Source organism: Antechinus flavipes, chromosome 1 (assembly GCF_016432865.1).
Source record: "Antechinus flavipes isolate AdamAnt ecotype Samford, QLD, Australia chromosome 1, AdamAnt_v2, whole genome shotgun sequence".
Classification (NCBI taxonomy): Eukaryota; Metazoa; Chordata; class Mammalia; order Dasyuromorphia; family Dasyuridae; genus Antechinus; species Antechinus flavipes.
In genome coordinates this window covers 359,467,580-359,488,066 of record NC_067398.1, presented here as the reverse complement: position 1 = coordinate 359,488,066, position 20,487 = coordinate 359,467,580, and the positions used below count along the sequence as shown (strand labels likewise).

Genomic DNA, 20,487 nt, shown 5'->3' with positions numbered 1-20,487 from the left:
AATATCTTTAAATAATGATTCAAAGCAAATTTTAGAGCTTAAGAACACACAAAAAGACAGAGTGGAACATTTTTCCAACTAAAAACAACTTAGAAGGTAGAAGGAAAGGTCTGCTTCATCAAGGGATAATGCAGTGCAATCCAGGACAAATCTTACCAGCACAGCCCTGAGTCAGCCATCAAATCAGGAGTGGATTTGGGGGCATCTGAATCAGTAGCATCAGCAACAGTTTCAAGATTTCTCAACCCATAAACACCAAAAACAACTTAGAAGGTAGCAAGGAAAGGTTTGTCACACTAGGATGTGAGGAGAGCCCCAGCAAACCAAGAGCAGGCCTTGGGAGTCACTCAATCTGCAGTAGTAGTGGCAGCTGCAGAAGCAGCATTTCAGCCCACAGATAGTAAGGGTCGAACAACTGGTCAGAAGAACATTACAGGGGTCTCTTTACTAGCAATGAGGCAGGATTCTACTGCTTTGCCCATATTCAGATTCAGCTTGCAGTGCTAACTTACAATCCCAGGGTAAGAAGGAACACTTAGCATACTGGAACTTACAGCCACAGAGAAGCAGGGACCTTCTTCACAGTTCCACAAAACAAGTATTTATGGTCATTCACAGGCTAGAGCATAGCCAGGAGAGTAGTAAAGACACTTTTCTTTAGATCATACTACTTACTAAAAATTTACAGGTCCATGGAAAGATCTCTGAAGATAGCACAAAACCCCTGATGCTTGGGACATTGCACCCTCAATCCTAGAAACAGAGTCTGGCTTTAACAGAGTTAAAAGAAATAGTTGAGTAATAGGCTGGGAAAATGAGCAAATAACAGAAAAAGATTCTAAGATAGAAATTTACTATGGTGAAAAGGAAGATCAAAACACACAAGAAAATAACAAAATCAAAGCTCCTATATCCAAAGCCTCCAAGCAATTATTCTACTGATTCTGTTTACACTGTTTTATATCAGTTCCATCCAAGTCATCCCAGGTTTTTCTGAAATTCATTTTCCTTCATCATTTCTTCCTGCACAATAATATTCCATCATATTCAGATATCTGAAATTGCCCAGCCATTCCTGAATTGATAGGCATTTCTTTGGTTTCCAATTCTTTGCTACCACAAACCAAGTTGCTAGAAATACTTTTGTAAATATAGGAGTTTTTCCTTTTTCTTTGATCTCTTTGATACAGTTTACAGAGTTATTTTTCAAGTGATATTTTTGTATCTTCCTCTGCTTAAAACTGCAATAATAAACCTTCAGTGAGATAGTGTTTAAGGTTCCTTCCAGCTCTAAATCTAATTCTATCACCCTATGAAGACATTTCATTGGGCAAGGAAGCAAACATTACCAAAGAAGGCGGAGAAGTAACAAGGGGAAAAATAGAAAGGAAAAGAGGGAAACAAGAAATAATTATATGCTGATCATATAAATAATTAATACATTATTGCAGACACAACTGAATTAGTATCATTCACAATAAAACTTTAAATTTACATCATTAATTCTTTTTGTGAACTTTTCCACATAAAGTATTGCCTTTCTCCAAGACCATCTCTCAAGCTCTCATCTCATTTCTCATTTCCTCTTCAATATCAAACTTGAAAAAAAGTTCAAATCCAGTGTTTCCACTTCTTCCTATCTATTTATCCTTAACCACTTGCAATCTGGTTTGTATCATTACCACTTAACTTTGGAAGCTGCTCCATCTCAAATTAACAAATGACTCTCAATGGTGAATTAAAAAAATATTTTTCTCAATTCTCATCTTCCTTGACTTTTCTGCAGTATTTAAAATTTATTTCACTAGATATCTTTTCTCTAAACTTCAAAGACACCACACACTCCTCTGGTTCTCTTCCTACCATTTGAATTGCACCTCCCCTGTTTTCTCATTTGTTTTCCAATCTCTTTTACAGATTAGTTCTCAATACTCTTTCTTCTTTTTAATCATCTCTGCCTTGATAATCTCATTCCCTACCACAACATCAACAATCACTTTCAAGCAAATTATTCCAAAAATTATATCTCCAACCTTGACCTGAATTCCAGACCCAAATCTCTTCCATCTCCACCTAAGTGTCATAAATACCTCAAACTCAAAATGTTTAAACCAAGTCTCCGACTTCATCATTTTTTTCAGTGATGCCACTATTTACATACTGTCCCATTTTCTCTCTCTGATCTTCTGTATTCAAATAGTTATTGAGCCTGCTGATTCTACCTACAGCTTATCTGTTCAGTACTCTCTCACTACATCTAATAAGGCCTTTAATATTATCCTTCTCTGCTAACATAATGCCCTCTAAAATGGTTTTCTCTACTCTTCTAAATCATCCTCCATATAGCTTCCAACTTAATATTACAGGTATGGCAGTAACAATTTCTCTTTAATCTAAATACAATTGCAAAACCAATATTCCTATACATAAGTATTTTCAAGTTACTTTTATGCACAAAACTCTCCAAACGTCTCTTATTGTTTACAAATTAAATTTCAAACCCCTTCATCTGGCATTCAAATACTCTTAACTGTGCCGCTCTAACTGTCCAGCTTTATCTCATACTATTCCATCCCTGTAATCTACGTTCCAGCCAAAATGAACAACTAGTCATCCTACCACCCTCATATCTTTCTACTGCCATGCCTTTGCTTATATTGTTCCCAGTGCCCACCTCTATTCTCAATCTGCTGAATTCCTGTTGATCCTTTAAAGTACAATTAAAATGCCACTTCCACAAAGTCTTCTTTGATCCTTCACTTTAAATAATAATGATCTTAAGCAAACAGATAGATACAAAGCATTCAGTTTGTATCTCTCTTGTGTGATTATTTTGTAATTATATGTATTTCATGTTGTGCTACTAGGCGATAAGTTTGATGATGTAAAAGGACCCGATTTCATTTAATTTTTGCATTTTGTCTAGCACTTTGAAAGCTCAAGTATGGCAAAATATCCATCAAACTTTTTATTTTTCACTGTTCTTTTCTGAGGACCCACAAAGCAACTAAAGGAAAAGCGGCACTCACTGAAGCCCCGTATTAAAAGTAACATAAATAGAGGCCACTGATTATGCACTGATGGATAATGGATAATCAGCGGGGGCCTAGAATCAAGAAAAGCAGAGTCAACCTTATTTAAAAAAAAAAAAAAAAAAAAAAAAAGAGTCAATGTTGAAAATAGCAGAAAGACCTTGGTATAATATTCTCACCTTTGTAACTATCCTTTGGTGTTAAAATCTAAAGATAATATTTAAATCATGTTCAAGTGTAACCTCCCTTCATTAACACTGATTTTTATTTCAGGTGTTTAAAATTATTGTGTGCGTTGAAATATTAATTGTTCCCAGGCTAACAGTGATGTGACATATATCTTAAAATAGCCCAAAGTGAAAAACAATAACCCCACAGCCACCTAATGAAAATCTTATATTTGCTTGAGTCCTTAAATTTTTAAAAAGGAATTTTAAGATATTCTGTACATTAAAATTGGCACTATATGGTACATTAGATAGAGTGCTAGACCTGGAGTCAGGAAAACTCATCTTCCATGACATCTTACATGACACTAAGAAAGTTGTGTAATCCTGTTTGACTTAGTTTCTTCATCAGTAAAATGAAGGAAAAAGAATTGGCAAAGCACTTCAGTATCCTTGCAAAAAATCCTCAAAAAGGGTCATAAAGAATCAGACATGATTTAAAAATGTATGTACAACAACAATGTATCCTAGATGATTCTAGTTTTTCAATGGTTGTTTCATCAAAATTCCTATTCAGTAATGGAAGCAACCAATGATGAGGGACTCAGTGTTCTATGGCTTTAGGGAAAAGGAATAGAGTGGTTGGAGATAGAGAAAACAATGAATATTGGATGGCCAACAAAACTGGATTCTGAACGCTTAACATCCATTCATCTGAGATCTTAAGCATATCCCTTCTGACTAGTTAGGTTCCAAGGGTATTGTATTTTGAGCATAAGCTGGGAAAGTAAGTATGAAAGAGTATAGATATAAGATTTCAAAGCACTTCCTTTTTTTCTTTCACAAAGTTTTATGGGAAATTGGGATTATTTATATTATTCTATAAAATGATAGTAGATTGGTAGAGACTTATGTGTGTTTCATCACAGAAGTAACTAATTTTGTCTTGGCTCCTTTTTCTTTGGAGGCATTGGCTTTTTGTCAGGCATGTGAATATATTGATATAATAATAAATTTCTGGTTCACTTGGTAAAATGGCAAATAGATGTAGAGGTCCTAGGCATGGAAAGTATTTATATAGTTCTTACTATGTGTCAGGCACTGTACAGAATAGTTTTTACAAACATTATCTTATATAATACATACATATATAGGTACACAAACATAGAAATAGATATATATTTACATATCCTCTAAACTTCCTTTTAGCTCTAAATCTATGGCCCTCTATGTTATAAGGCAACTTTTTTTTTTAAACGAACTTCCTAAAAAGTGCCAGTGTCCTTCAGGATTTTAATAGCCTATTCTTTGAGCTATGTCAAAATAAAAGGACGAGATGTCTTTTAAGTTTTACATGAACAGCATAAATTCCCCAAAACACATTAAAGCAGGATCACAATTGCTCAGCAAAAGCATAATATTAAAGTAACACCTACCATAAACACCAGGGTGTGAGTCCATTTTCACCGGGTTCTAGCTTCTCACACATGACTAAAGCTTGGTTTTTTCTAAGGTGTGAAAAGCCTGAACTGAATACTACACTGGGCAAGAGAAGATGGAGAAGAGAAGGTAAAAGCTTCTCCAGAAAAACTTATTTGTCCTGGAGGATGAAGTTAATGCAACTCCTTTAAAATCATGAGCTAGAAGTTCCTTGAGGAAATGTCTGGTCACTTTCTACTATTTCTCAATCATCCCACTGAACTAAAAAAGTGACAATGGATAGATTTAGAAGATATGATTTACTCTACCATGAGTGCTTTGCATGAGCTATCCAGTGCTCTATTAGCTCTGAAAGAAAACTATTATATCTCATATTCCTGAAATTCAGAACTCAGAAAACCCATTCTATGATTGTTTCCTGAAGTTTCTATGATACAAGGAGAATAATGGCCAAGCAAATTGCTGGCCCATGTGAAGTGAGGCTGTTTCCCAAAGCCTTCTCAAATACATGTCACAGACCAGCCCTGGGAAAGGCATTTGAGGTAAGGAAGTTTCCAGCCAGCCACTTTGGGGTTATAGAAATGAATGTGAGGATTGCAAAAAATTTAGGAACAGTAAAAGGTTTCTATATATATTACCAAAAATCTTTTTTGAAATCCAACACGTAACAAATTCAAGGTGTTTTTGGCAGTGCTTGCCCATGTTATGCTGCACAACTTCATTACAGCTTCACTGCAGCATATGCAATGCACATGCACAAACACTGTCAGAAATACCTTGGCTCAGATTTGAGATGAGATTGCATAAAAATTTCTCAAGATAAAAGGGGTTGTAAGTGGGAAAAGTTTAAGTAGCTCTGGTTCAGAGTTCTTGCAGCCAATATTAAGTGTTAAAATACAGAGGATAAACTACTTCTACACAATTTTCAAGTAATTAAAATCAAACATTAATACACTAATAATAATGATAACAGATAAGAAGAAGAGACATTAGTGATGTTGGTTCTATTATTATACATGGAAAAAGAAGAAGAGAAAGAAACTAGGGCTGTCTTCTTAATTTACCTGCAGATTGTATGTAGTCTCCCACTTCCCATTACTTAAGTGACTAAACATTGATCTTCAGAGAAGATTAAGAGAGAAATATTTAGGAGTTCAAACCGTAAGTCTCAGGAGAGAACTAGTTTTGGAATAAATCATGAATTATCTATTAGAATTAATCACTACAAAATTCAAATAACTTCCAATAAATATGAAAAATAATGCACACTAATTTTCCCTTGGTCTACTTCTCACTATTACCAATTAATTTACAGATGGTAAATGCAAAGAAAAATTCTCACATAAATTTACTCAGAGTTTAATTTGGAACTATGTCCAAAGGACTATAAAACTGTGCATGCCCTTTGATCCACCATACCACTGCTAGGTCTCTATCCCAGATATAAAAGGGGAGGAGAGGAGGAAAAAGGGATCTATTTGTACAAAAAATTTTCATAGCAGCGTTTCTTGTGGTGGTTAAGAATTAGAAATTAAGAGGCTGCCCATCAATTGGATAATGGCTGATTGATATCCAATTGATGGGTAATGGCTAAACAAGTTGTAGTATATGATTATGATGGAATATTATTGTGCTATAAGAAATGACAAGCAAGATGATTTCAAAAAACCTGGAAAGACTTACATGAACTGATGCAAAGTGAAGTAAGCAGAACCGGAGAATGTTGTACACAATAATAGTAATATTGTTCCATAAAGCACAGTGAATGACTTAGCTATTCTCAGCAATATAATGATCCAATCAATCCCAAAAAAATAATGATGAAGCAATTATCTAATAGTATTGTCTGCTATACATATGTATATATGTGTATGTGTGTATTTATACAGATATACATATATCTGTAAAATGATAACATATATAAAACATATAGGAGAATGCATAAAGATGATGTCATAGATACTTGAATACTGAAGAATTCTTTTTGTCTGTTTGCTTATTTGTTTTTCTACTCAGTCCTATGATATATGAAATCATTAGAAGTCTTTTTTAAAAATCATTTTAAAGTGTTTTGTTGCATACATTCTAGTCAAATTTCAACCAACAGTATTCTGGGTTTTGATTGGATATTCATAGTTTGACAGTCATGTCATATTTACATTAGCATCAGTTCCCACTAGAAATCCCAAAAATATTTCACCAAATACTCATATCCAAGGCAATTACAACACAATATAGATAATGGATTTTAGATTGATTAGGGATAAAGCACACTATATATGTCTACCAAGTATATTAAATTATTACCAAGCTATCTGATATCTTCAGCAGAATAATTTGCTCGGTTGCATACATGGACTGATTCACTCATAGGCAATACTCATAGATGACTGACTCTAGCACTGTAACAAAAATGTAAATCTGTACCACAAAGATCTTGGAGTTATCATACAGTCACCTGCTTGGTACTGTTCATTATAAATGCTGTTTTGGAAAATAGGAGAGCTACTATTTCTTTGGCATTAACAATAGGACCAAAGCCAAAGGATATGAACAGACAATTTTCAGATGAAGAAATTGAAACTATTACCACTCACATGAAAGAGTGTTCCAAATCACTATTGATCAGAGAAATGCAAATTAAGACAACTCTGAGATATCACTACACACCTGTCAGATTGGCTAAGATGACAGGAAAAAATAATGATGAATGTTGGAGGGGATGCAGGAAAACGGGGACACTGATGCATTATTGGTGGAGTTGTGAACGAATCCAGCCATTCTGGAGAGCAATCTGGAATTATGCCCAAAAAGTTATCAAACTGTGCATACCCTTTGATCCAGCAGTGTTTCTATTGGGCTTATACCCCAAAGAGATACTAAAAAAGGGAAGGGGACCTGTATGTGCCAAAATGTTTGTAGCAGCCCTGTTTGTAGTGGCTAGAAACTGGAAAATGAATGGATGCCCATCAATTGGAGAATGGCTGGGTAAATTGTGGTATATGAATGTTATGGAATATTATTGCTCTGTAAGGAATGACCAGCAGGATGAATACAGAGAGGCTTGGAGAGACCTACATGGACTGATGCTAAGTGAGATGAGCACAACCAGGAGATCATTATACACTTCGACAACGATATTGTATGAGGATATATTCTGATGGAAGTGGATTTCTCTGACAAAGAGACTTAACTGAGTTTCATTGGAGAAATGATGGACAGAAACAGCTACACCCAAAGAAGGAATACTGGGAAATGAATGTGAACTATTTGCAATTTTGATTTTCTTCCCGAGTTATTTTTACCTTCTGAATCCAATTCTCCCTGTGCAGCAAGAGAACTGTTCGGTTCTGCAAATATGTATTGTATCTAGGATATACTGCAACATATTTAACATATATAGGACTGCTTGCCATCCTGGGGGGGGGGGGGGAGGGAGGGGAAAAAACGAAACATAAGTGATTGCAAGGGATAATGTCGTGTAAAAATTATCCTGGCATGGATTCTGTCAATACAAAGTTATTATTAAATAAAATTAAAATTTAAAAAAAAAAAAAACAATAGGACCAAAGCAAAATGAACTTTCAATAATCCAATATAAATTGTAATTAAGCATGTTGATTATGAGTTAAACATATGAAACAGGCATTTAAAATATCTTAAACATATCATTTAAAGTCAACTACATTGCAACATGGATGGGAGTAGGGGGATAAATAAAAGGCATTTTCTAATATTAGTTTTTTAATTAAAAAAATCACACATTTTGGATGCCAGAAAATTCCAGTCTGTGTAAAAGGAGGAGAGTTATTTGAAGATGAGTCATGTGTTTTATAGAGAAGATTTTAGTGGAAAAAATATCTGGGAGGGTAAAATTTTCAAACCTTAGCTAGGTAAGCAAAAATGCCATTTGCCAATACATTACACTCTCCTTTTGTAATCAAAGCATAAAAGATTATATTTTTTCCTCATTTAAATTCAAACTTAGTACCTGTATCACCATAACTGGAAAACACTGATTTTTAAAAAGCTAATAAATAATGATGGTGTAAGAAAATAGTCTAGTTTGATGATATCGACCCCACAGATCTATCTTTTCTATCTAATAATTGGTTATAGTGATATAGTTAAAATTTGCAAAGTACTTTCTCCACAATAAGGCAGGCAATGTAGTTACCACTATTGCACAGATGAGGAAAACTGGTATTTTCTTAGTTTCACAGCCTCTAAGCATCAAACCCACATCTCCTGACTTCACTTTGATAAAACATTGCATAACCTTTTCCATAATTCCCACTAGCAATGAAATAAGGTTTATAAAACTCTTTGAATAGCTGAACTTTTTGAAGAATTCCTTGGCTAATTTGGTCACTAGACCCAAATACCTTGGATAAATATATAAATAAAACATACAAATCAAAATGCTATTCTCTGAATTGCTATTGTAGACTACCTATGGAAGAACATTAATAACAGCAGAAAACTGAGCTATATTCAGAAATATCTTACAACTCCCCTACCTCAGGATTTATTAGATTTATTTCCAGAAGGAAAAAAAAGAGGGAAAGGCTGAGTAGGTCCTTTTTATATGGGTAGAAGAAAAAGAGAGATAAGAAAAAAGTATCCTTTTTTCTTAAGGGTAAATGAGGAGAGAAGCTTTTTTATAGGCTTTCTGGGTTCTACCCTATGTATGGGTCTCAACACAAATCTATTATATTTTTGCTTTCAATTAAAACAATGAATGTGTCTGGAGCCAAGAAAAGGCTTAAGCATTATACAAATAACATCTATTTTATAACTTGAACTTTGTATTTAATAAACTAATGCTCTCACCCTTTGAGAAGTACAGCTGAGTTTTGCTTTCTATGGTCTCTTCACTTCCAGGGTGGTTTAAAGTTGAGTTTGATTGAATTTGGCTGGGTTCCTTCTCACTGCCAGAATCTACATGATGCAAAAGGTATCGCTCAAAGTAGACAGAATGAAATAATAGGAAGGAATTCTTGACCCACAAAGGAACTGCAAAGTCACTTTCCTTGGGAAGCAAAATTCTCCCGTAAATATTTTCATCAAAGGAAATACACACAGAACTCTCCAAATACCTGGTGATCACACCATTATAATTGGAAAGGGGAAAAACTATTTATTAGGCAAAAAAATTAGGCCCATACAACATTCTTTTCTCCACTAAAACTCTTAGCCCTGGAGTCCAAACCTGGTATTATGTCACTCAGAATTCCACAGGAAAAATGTTTTTTCTAAAGAATAACATAGGCAATCAAAAAAAAAATTGAATGAATATATTCATTATGGCTTAATATTTTAACATACAGTGATAATCAAAGAATCTGCTATTTAAAAAAAAAAAAAAAAAAAAAAGATTCTTAGTGACCATACAGTCCAACCAATATCTGAAGAAAAATTTCCTTTACAACAAAACAAGCTAGCTGCAGGTACATTAACTCCCCTAATATGTCAGTCATTTTTGTCCCCATTCCATTTGTAACATTCTTAACAAATTAATCTACCTTTCTAATATCGTTTCACCTAGTATCAGATTTTTGCAGAACCAGTTAACAACATCAGGGAGGATAAGCTACTCAGTTTCATTTATCCTGACAAAAAGAAAAATAATTCTACAATTGTTCATAACTTCTTGCAATATTTGCCTACATTTATGAACTATAAGTTCAATTTTTTTTTAATGAACTACTAAGTAGTTGAGTAAACATGGACATATCACTTGACTTCCCTGGGCCTCAGTTTCTTTATCAGTCAAATGGAGGAGTCTGTTTAGCTTATTTCTAACATTCTTATTTACTTGCATTACAGAGGTTATGATTATAATTACCACTACTCGGGCATAATATGAATAAAAGACAAGATTTTTTTTTTCTATTTTCATGACACTGTTTTCTCTGGGCTCTTCTCTTAAACTTAACTAATGATTCCTTCTGAGCCTTCTTGGCTGGATTCCTATCATACCTCCTAACTGAGGTATTTCTTATTTCTTTCTTCTCTTTATTTTTTTCACTTGATGATATCATATCTCATGGCTTTAAGTACTACCTTCTTGCAAATGACCCCCAAGTCTATATATCCAGCCTTGGATAAAATACATGAATTCAAAACACAAATCATGATACTATTCCCTGAACTGCTATTATAACTACCTAAGGAAGTATATCATTAAAGAGCAAAAAACTAAGCTATATTAGGAAGATCTCTTTCTGAGCTCCAGTACTTTATCACCAATTTCTTATTGAACATCTGGAACTGGATGTCCCATAAACATCTCAAATTCAACGACTATAATACAGAATTCATTACCTTTCCCAATCCCACTCCCATCCCCATTCTACCCTTGCCTTGTAGACTTCCCCATTTCTACTAAGAGAGAGCCATACTTCTAATGATTTAAGTTCACAAGTTCAGTGTCATCATCCTCAATTCCTCATCCCACATATTAAATAAGTTGCCAGTCCTACCTCTGCAACATCTATTCCCTTTCTCTTCATTCATATATGCCACCACCCTAATTCAGGACCCATCAGCAATATCAATTGTCTATTAAGTAGTCCCCTTGCTTTAAGTCTATCCCCATTTCAATCCATACTCCACACAGACGCCACAGTGATTTTCCTAAAAGGGAGGTCTGACCATATCACTCCCATACTCCATAGACTATCATCACTAAGACTAAAGAGAAGGTACTCAATTTGGCAATGAAATCTCTTCATTGATGCACTCCATTGTCTTCCTCCGTACCTAGAATGCATTTCTTTCTCATTTTCATCTCTTACAGCACCTAGTTCTTTCTCAAGACTCAAGCACTATCTTCAACACAAAGCCTTTCCTAATACTTCCAACTATTAGAGCCTTCCTCCTTTATTCTGCAGATGTGTGTATGTACGAACATGTGTGTCTCTCCAAAAAAATGTAAGAACTTTGAGGGAAAAGACTATTTTTGCTTCTGTCTTTGTATTTCTGCCATCTAACACACATGGTAAATAGTGGGATTTTAATAAATATTTGTTGAATGATAGCCTTAAAATTATGTTACCTATATGAATATCCACCTTCATCACAGAAATCTAGAAACTGAGACATAGCTTACACTGTTAACAAGAGCAGATTTTTTAAAAAGAAATTAACCCTTCCTGAAAATACTTCTATGGTAAAGTGCATTAAATCTCTCTTTGATCCAGCACAGAAAAATGAGAAGTTGAATTTCACAAATCACTAAAGCTATATACATAGCCAATTCTTTTATTACCTTTAACATTTGTCTTAGAAATCTTTGTTAAAAAAAAAGAAATTCCTTTTGAAGGTGAATTGAGAAGAAGCTAACCATAGTGCCTACAAAAGCAAACAGTTTAGAAATAAAATATGCCTCCCCACTCTTTGTAGAGTTTCAGAATTATGGGTATCATACATATATTATCAACCTTTTTTGATTTCTTAATTTTACTTAACTTTTTTTCCTCCTATTGGTTCTCTGGAAAAGTACGGGGAAGGGATAGACTAAGAAATGCAGATGGCGTAAAATAAAATCACTGTTAAAAATTTCTTTGGCTTCTTAAAAAAGTACGAGTCCAACTGAACCTTTGCCCAGTGATACAGGATCATTATTATAACTTTTCTATTACTGAATATAAAGAGATGTCCTAAAGAACTGCTGCAAATACGTTGGACAAATGAAATTTATACTAAGTAGCCAAGAATGATTGAGCTTTAACTATTACTGTACGCTTTTCATTATTTTCATGCTTCTTTCACTAAAATCCTATTCTAATACTTCCTAGTGTGGAAGTGATCATTTCTTAAAGTTATGTCAGAGGACTATGAGTACTGATAGAGTCTGTTAAATTAAAAATAAACTAGACTTTGAAGGAGATAATAAAGGAAGGAGATAATAAAGAATTTGGACTTAACACCTGGCTATTCTTGTGGTGATTACTCTGCTAAAACAAAGGCTGGTCCAGAGACCTATAGAAAACCAACCAGAACACTACAGAAAAGGAAAAGAAGATTGAAAAGAAAGGAAAGTAAGTCCCTAATCTGATTTTAGATAACTAATATTCATTTTAATAAAAGGGAGAAAAATATTTTTTCCTTGTTACTGAGGCTTTGTACACAAGCATGAAAGCTTCTATTTCAATATTAAATCTAGGCAGATATATAAACATATGCATATATAAATACATATATGTATAAATATATAAAATTATGAATCAGACTCAAAGAAGAAGAAAAGAAAAATAAAGGCAGTATTAAAGCTGAAAAGCAATTCACTTAGATATGGTGGTCATTAGAGAAGAGGATACTGCCAAGCCCAATCCCTTTTTAAGATTTCCAGTAAAAAGGGTATGATTTGATACTAATAAAAACCCTTACATCCACAACTGACCAAAATTCAAACTCCTCTTGGATTGATATCAATTTACCACCCTCCCCATTCAAGGATTTTATTATGCAAATGCTTACCTATAATCTCTCCCTACCAATATTTAAATTTCAGAAAGAAAAAAAACACCAACATATATCCTACCCACAAAAAGATAAGGCTTTACTGTTACAGCATATTCCCTAATAAATGAAAGAAATACAATCAATATTAGTTAAATCCTAAAGCAAATTTGGCAATACTAATATTGTAAGAGGAAAGGAAAGGTGTAGAATGCAGATGTTGTAGGGGACAGGAATGTAGCATATATGCAGGACTACATGGATATAAGAAAAATAACCTTTAACTAGCCTTCCTCCTCTAATCTTACGTTTTTCTTTTTTTTTTTTTTTTTTAAACAGACGTCTTGTTTATCCATGTACTTTTTATCCTTTACAAAGGAATACTTACGATAAGTGACTGGAGATTTTTCTTCATAAGTAAAATGAAGCTGCATTTCCTCTTCGGGCATTTGAGAGATGAAAACTTTCAGCAAACAAGAAATAAGAAACAAAGCATTGTGGGCTTGCCAAATAAAGAGGTGGCTATAAAGAAAAGGAGAGAAAAAAAAAAAAAACATGAGCAAAAACATCTTATGTCTATTCCCTGAATCCTTCTCATTCTATCAAGCATTGCACCTGTTCTATTGACATTTGGGATATGCATCCCCCGTTAATTACATTTAGTAATTATAAGGCCAAAGATATTTTTTATGCAGAATCATAATTTTGCAACTGACATGAAGTGATCTGAGTTTTCAAAAATGATTCAAAATTAATTCAGTCTCTGGTGACCCCTAGGAGAAAGCTTTGTTCTTTTGTTTTTGATTCTTTAATTGTTTTACAAGTATTCTCAGCAAAGGCAATGAATAGCTGAACACACATAATAAAAACCCAAGAGAGCATCCAAAAATGATCACATTAGAAAGATAGTTCAAGCATCAAAAGAAAGTCCTAGACTGAGAATAGTAATACAGTTAATGAAGTCAGATTCAACCCAAACCAAAAACTCAGAAGTTTGATTGAGTGTTTTGCTTTGTTTTTTTAAGTGTCAGCGGAATAGTCCCTAAACAATCAGTGATTGACTCTAATTTATAAGAAATCAAACCATTCTCCAATTGATAAATGGTCAAAGGATATAAACAGACAACTCTCAGACAAAGAAATTGAAACTATTTATAGACATATGAAAATATGCTCCAAATCATTATTAATCACAGAAATGCAAATTAAGACAACTCTGAGATACCATTACACACCTGTCAGATTGGCTAGAGTGACAGGGAAAGATAATGCGGAATGTTGCAGGGGATGTGGGAAAACAGGGACACTGATACATTGTTGGTGGAATTGTGAACACATCCAGCCATTCTGGAGAGCAATTTGGAACTATGCTCAAAAAGTTATCAAACTGTGCATATCCTTTGATCCAGCAGTGTTTCTACTGGGCTTAGCCCCCAAAGAGATACTAAAGAAGGGAAAGGAACCTGTATGTGCCAAAATGTTTGTGGCAGCCCTGTTTGTAGTGGCTAGAAGCTGGAAAATGAAAAGATGCCCATCAATTGGAGAATGGTTGAATAAATTGTGGTATATGAACGTTATGGAATATTATTGTTCTGTAAGGAATGACCAGCAGGATGAATACAGAGAGGACTGGCGAGACTTACATGAACTGATGCTAAGTGAAATGAGCAGAACCAGGAGATCATTGTATACCTCAACAATGATACTGTTTGAGGATGTATTCTGATGGAAGTGGATCTTTTCGATAAAGGGAGCTAATTCAGTTTCAATTGATCAGTGATGGACAGAAGCAGCTACACCCAAAGAAAGAACACTGAGAAATGAGTGTAAATTGTTTGCATTTTTGTTTTTCTTCCCGGGTTATTTATACCTTCTGAATTCAATTCTCCCTGTGCAACAAGAAAACTGTTCGGTTCTGCACACATATATTGTATCTAGGATATGCTGTAACCTATTCAACATGTAAAGGACTGCTTGCCATCTGGGGGAGGAGGTGGAAGGAGGGAGGGGAAAAATCGGAACAGAAGTGAATGCAAGGGATAATGCTGTAAAAAATTACCCTGGCATGGGTTCTAATCAATAAAAAGTTATTTAAAAAAAAAAACAATCAGTGACAACAGCTGATTAGAATCCAAGAACTAAAGATAATAACTGAGATGCTGTGATCAGATAATTTATCAATCAGAAAAAAAGAAGATTCTTGGCACAAAAACCAAATAACAAAAAAAGGATGCAGAGGAGAGAACAGGAAAAAGTATACAGAAGAATACAGCCAACAGCACAGACAGCAAAAAAGAGCTATGATACACAAAAGCAGCAGCAATTGTAGCAGCAAAGCTTAAAAATTAAGAGAAAACTGGCAAGCAGCAGAACTCTGTCATTAGAGAAAAAGAGAGAATGATTTAAAAAAAAATACTTCAGTCAGATAAAAAGGTGGAAAGTATACACATATATCCCTCTACACACATACATACAAACATACCACCACTATATAGTCAACTACGTCTCAACAGCCATAAAGAATATAAAATGGTAAAACTGCAAACAGAACATCTCTCTTTAGATCTCTCTTCCCAGATCTTCTCTCCACTTAGTGAAATTCTACTTTTAGATCCTCCTCACAAAATCTCCTCTACGAAAATCTTTTCTGCTCACCCCTACTTACAACTTTTCTTCCTCCTTTGAATTTCTTAGCTCACTGTTTTTTTCTATTCTTTTACATTGTATCATATTCTGACCAGTACTAAATGATTTGCATATGCCTCTCTCCCAATTATCATATGTTCAGTAAACATAAATGTCAGCAATTTTGGAAAGCATCCCTATTCTACAAATGGGCATCAGTCACCCTTTGGGATGGGAATGATGATTTTTTAAAGACAAGGTTTTCATTCTGTAATCTTAGACAGCATCAATACATTTAAGCAGCAGCACACTTAAAGTACAGAAATCAAGACAGTATAGTTTTCAAAGAGATTATATATAATGATAAATGAAGTTACAATACAGCAGAAGATTCTTACATATACAATATTAAATATATAAAAAAAGAGAACTAGATAGAAGTCATTCCAGGATATATTCCAAAAGTATTCAAATGAAATGCACAAAAAAAAAAAAAAAAAAAAAAAAAAAACCAGGAAAAATGGAGGGGAGGGAGAAACATACATACATAATTGTCTTAATCTTGAGAAAAGAAAAAGAAGAATTTTGTCCACAACTCAAAACATAGGAAAATGATGTTAGCTACCTTACATTCATATTTTATTAAGTTTCAGGATGCTCAGATTTTTTTTTTAATACACCAACTAAAAATCATTGAGCACCACCACATAGCAGGTCCCCAGACCAATCAGGACCTCTGAACAGTATTTTTTAAGAAAAAAATCTCTGTAAAGAAAATAAAGAAAACTTAAATGAATTGATGCTAAGAAAAATTAGCATAATTACTATAATAATATAAAGGAAAACAAACTTCTGAACCCTGATTAATAAAATGACTAATTCTAACTTCAGTAGACTGATGATGAAATATGCCCTGCCTCCTTCAGCAAAGAGAGGAGTATACTACAGGTGCAGAATAACACAAATGTTGATTTGTTTTGCTTGATTGTATTTATTTGATATAAAGGAAAATGGAAGTAGAAGGGGAGAAAGAGGGGAGGAAAGATAGTCACTGTAAAGTGACAAAATATTTTTTAAAAAATCAATAAAACATTTAAAAAGAAAGAAAAATTCTGCTGATCAAGCAGTCTATATTTTTAATTGGGAGGCTTTTATTTTTTGAAAATGAGGCAAAGCATTAGAATTCTAACTATAGCTGGTGAAAATAATCAGCAAATTGCAGTGTCATGCTAATGAATACTGTGTCTTTTTCAGAGGACTCATTTTGGAATGATCTATCCACACAAAAGTTTTATAATGCTGACAAAACTGGTCTACAATAGCAACATTTCCCAATTTTTACTCTTACAGGTAACAGTAAATCAGATCCTCCTAGTTTAAAAGAAATAATAGACTATTCCTATGTGAATTAATGCTGCATATTTCTATGAAATTGAAATATTAAGAAATTTTCAACATCCTGGAGTTCTAATGTTAAATAAGTATAGGTCTCATCCTGAAGAAAGATCAGTGTCCGGAAATATTTTTACCATTTTCTTTCCTACCAATGTTACCTTACTGATCTAAATTCAAAACATTAAATGTTAACACAGAAGAGATTTCATGAAACAACTGATCCATCTGCTGAGTGAAATGAGCAGGACCAGAAGATCATTATATACTTCAACAACAATACTATATGATGATCAATTCTAATGGACCTGGTCATCTTCAGCAATGAGATGAACTAAATCAGTTCCAATGAAGCAGAAATGACTTGAACCAGCTACACCCAGCGAAAGAACTCTGGAAGATGACTAAGAACCATTACATAGAATTCCCAATCCCTCTATTTTTGTCTACCTGTATTTTTTATTTCCTTCACAGGCTAATTGTACACTATTTCAGTCCGATTCTTTTTGTACAGCAAAATAACTGTTTGAACATGTATACTTATTTTGTATTTAATTTATACTTTAACATACATGTATTGGTCAACCTGCCATCTGGGGGAGGGGAAGAGGGGAAGAAGGGGAAAAATTAGAACAAAAGGTTTGGCAATTGTCAATGCTATAAAATTACCCATGCATATAACTTCTAAATAAAAAGCTATAAAAAATAAATAAATAAACTGATCCGTCATGGAGGCTTTTTGCAAGTTTTTTCATAGTTGCTATAATATTGAAGATTTAATTTGTACTGTTGACTTTATCTGAAATTCTGGCAAAAATTAAAACTCCACCTTCACCTAGATATCAAGTTGGCAGAAGCATTTTCTTCTCTGTGATTCTGTGAATTTTTAAGATTTGTAGTAAATGTTCCCCAAACTACTCAAGCACAAATTCTTGAAATGGTAAATAATATCCCCTACCTTCTCTAGCAACAAATAGTTTAAGAGAAAGGAATGAATACAAACTAAAGAGGAGCTCCAGTGCCCGATTTGTTAGTGAATCAGAAATAATAGGTCATTCTTTTGAGTAACAACGATAAGTCAAAAATACTGATAATAATAGCAAAGAAAAGATTTTATGAGAAGGCAAGATGACTACTTGGGAAAAGCTGGATTCCTCTTTTTACTTCAATAATTAATTTTGCAGAAAAAATAGAAAGCATGCAGCTGGGTATGCTTCATTTCAGTTTTGTTTTGTTTTTTTTTAAAGGCAAATAATTAAAAAGAAGTGATCAGATGACATTAGGGACTTTTTGAATAAAGGTGGTTATCCAGTACCTTCCTGGTATTAGAACCTAAAAACCTAGGTCATATATCACTTCATTTAGCACAACAATAATTACAAAATAGCTACAAACTGGTTTTACTAAGATAACCTTCTGTCATTAATGTAACTATAAGAAACCAGGGAAGCATATTTTTAAAATATTCTTCAAAAAGTGGTTAAAATCAGCTTCTAAGAAAAGGATTAAATTTCAGTTATACTAAATATTCACTTATCTGGGTTGTTTCAGTTCTTTTTAATACTAGACAACTAAGGATTTACTTTATCATAAATGGCATTATAATAATGGCATAATGCCACCAGATGGACAAACAAAGAAACAACCGCAGGCTATTTCAACAAATAAATTAATAATTAAAACCTTCATGGCATTATGTTAAATATTAAAGCACCAGAATTTCATTGTGCAACTTACTTTTGACATTCTGCTGAAATTTTTAATTCTTTGGTTCTAGAAAGGAAGACCTTTATGAGTGCTCCAAGGTTGCCTGTTCGAGGATTATTTTCAACTGCAAATAAAAAAAAAAAAAAAAATTTAAGAATCAAAACCCATTCACAATAATGTAGAATTTCAATTAAGGACTAGCTGTTATTTCACTGGTATGAAATTCTCAGCTGAGGAAATTTTCTCTATTAATAAAGGTTGGGCACCTTCTCTACAACCTATAGTCTTAGATGTTAGAAGCACTCTGAAAGATTTAAGTGACTTGCCCAGGTTCTATATGATGGAAGAAAACAATCTACATGTTTTCTATCCACCATAGAATGCTGGTGAATTCCAAAATTAACACAGAACCAAGAGAACCAAAAGGAACTTCAACTGTTAAGACATCTGCTAAAAGTCTTGTTCACCTCAAATCTAAGAATCTCGGTGTCGCTTACTGATAAATAATTTCAATACTCAGAAGTTAAAGGGAACAATAAGAAAAACTGCTACTCTAGACATAATGCTAGCCAAAGTGGGGAAAACTGATTAGAGATATGAAAATGTATGGAAAGAGGATTGAAGGTGTTAGGGAGAAGGTGGGAAATACGGTATGCTCTTACAGTTTATATAAACCTACAAAAGGAATGCTGAGAATTTGAATATGTTCCCCAGCTTCCTTGTGAAGCCACATGCATTTCTTTAGTTTCTTTAAACAAAGGCAATTAAAAAAAAAAAAAACTCACACTTACCTATATGAATGTTAAAATGACTAATGCCAAGGGGAAGTTCTAAAAAATATTATGACAATAAATGGAGCTTTGTTTGTTGATTCATTTGCTTAGAGTGGAGTATGACTAAGACAAAGAGGAAAGAAAGGTATGCAAAGAGTAAGAACAACAAAGAGACAGAAGCTTAACTCAAATTAAATATTATCAGAGAATAAGGAATTATCTTGAAGCCAAAAAGAATAGAATAAACAAGCACAAGAGTCAATCAAATCTTTAAGATGGAAAAAGAAAGTGTTTGGGAAATGAGTTCTGATTTCTTGGCTCAGATGAACTCTATCCTAGAACAATGAAATAACCTACACATATGAGAACTGACTAAACAGCTGTTAATTTTATTTCACTAATCCTAAAGAATGAGAGATACCAGTAGACTGAAAAGAGGAAAATATTGTCCCAATTTTCAAAAGAAAAAAAAAAGCAAGGATTTGGAAAAGTATAAAAAATTTTGAATACATTAGACATGACATTTTAATCAAAGTAAATGTTTACAAATACTTTGATATAATGCACGTTAAGGAATAGAAATTGTGATAATTAGATATCATGACAACCTAAGTGATGAATTATAATAATAAAATTTTCTTTTTAAAAATGCATTTATTGTGCAAGCAGATCACAGAAACAATTTGACAAAATCTCAAACTATCCTTATGGACAATATGGAGAAAGGAGCCTTGTATTTTCATTGGATAATAATTTTTAGAAGAGGAAGGGACCTTAGAGGTCACCTACTCCAACCTTAACATTTTATAAAAAAGAGAACTAAGATCATGTAAGTATTAAGTTACAAAGTTGGGGTTCAAAATCAATTCTGACTCCAAATTCAGC

General features: G+C 33.6%; 1 protein-coding gene across 5 annotated transcripts in view; it reads right to left on the bottom strand.

The window, feature by feature from the left end:
• The window catches only part of DYM (dymeclin), a 590,636-nt gene that overhangs the window by 498,746 nt on the left and 71,403 nt on the right, over positions 1-20,487 (bottom strand). For all 5 annotated transcript variants that reach the window (XM_051969633.1, XM_051969632.1, XM_051969635.1 and 2 more), the window contains 2 exons: positions 18,860-18,953; positions 13,494-13,627 (listed from right to left, as the gene is read on the bottom strand). In XM_051969633.1, the coding sequence (XP_051825593.1) occupies positions 13,494-13,627; positions 18,860-18,953 (228 nt within the window). The remainder of the gene's footprint in view (positions 1-13,493; positions 13,628-18,859; positions 18,954-20,487) is intronic.